The sequence below is a fragment of the Aphanomyces invadans genome, assembly GCF_000520115.1.
Source record: "Aphanomyces invadans strain NJM9701 unplaced genomic scaffold supercont1.1, whole genome shotgun sequence".
Lineage (NCBI taxonomy): Eukaryota > Oomycota > Saprolegniomycetes > Saprolegniales > Verrucalvaceae > Aphanomyces > Aphanomyces invadans.
Window position 1 is genome coordinate 634,850 of NW_008580146.1, and position 897 is coordinate 635,746.

The 897-nt window shown below is 49.4% G+C and overlaps 1 protein-coding gene across 1 annotated transcript; it reads right to left on the reverse strand.

Annotated features, from left to right (window-relative positions):
• Positions 1-256: 256 nt before the first annotated feature.
• Positions 257-466, reverse strand: H310_00180 (hypothetical protein; the record flags this gene model as incomplete). The annotated part of the gene is made up of 2 exons (XM_008862854.1): positions 257-343; positions 395-466. 2 exons carry the CDS (start codon positions 464-466, stop codon positions 257-259), a joined length of 159 nt encoding a protein of 52 aa, XP_008861076.1.
• Between the last annotated feature and the right edge of the window lie 431 nt (positions 467-897).

Sequence of the window (897 nt, forward strand, 5' to 3'; positions counted from 1 at the left end):
GAGAAGTTGCGGCGTTTGTGGGTCGAAGCCATCAGCTCACTCACAAAGCGTGTTGTTGGTGCCAACACAGTGTGAGGATAATGACACCACTCCGTACAATGTGGCAAATCCAGTGAAAAAGTTTCGGTTTATACAGTACTTTCTCTGTTAGCAATTACTGTCACCACTGCAAAATCGACTTTTTTGCTAATACTGCCACCATTTCACAATCATTGGACAAAATGAAAACAAATGAAACTCATTGGTTAAAACTGTCTTAATGGTAGTGGAGGCTGGCAGCGACGAGAAGTGACACAGAACAGGACAAATTCTCCGTCAGTGTGCCTGCACGTCCCATCGCATCCTACTTCAGGTGAGGCAGCTTAAAGTTATTGTTTCCACGGTGCTCAAGTACCAACCGCATGACAGCTTGAAGAGTCAAAAAGACCTTGGCTAACTTCTCATCACTAAGAGCCTCAAATGCCATCAAGGTCGATGCAATGACCTCGTCAACAGAACGACTGATAGTTTTGTACTGCAGACTTTGGATAGATGCAACGAATCCCAGATCCAACACGTTTAAGTCAGGACTGTTTGGCGGCTGCCGACGTACCACGAACTGCCACCCATCGGTGGACATTAGGGCCAGCGTCGCCTCGTCGATTCTTCCGTGGGGCGTCGCATTGTCATGCTGGAGAACAACACACTTGCTCATGCTGGGAAACTTGGCCTTTATGGCAGGAACAACCTTGTTGACAAGGTAATCGCGGTACGTGGGCCCATCGACATTGACAAGCGTTGTCACCAATGTTCCAGCTTGACGATTTCGCGAACTTCGCAGGGCCGGCGTCCTTTTCACTAAGGGCCACAGCCCAATCTTTCCATCAAAGCCGTCGCGCGGCCGGGCCACGGCACACA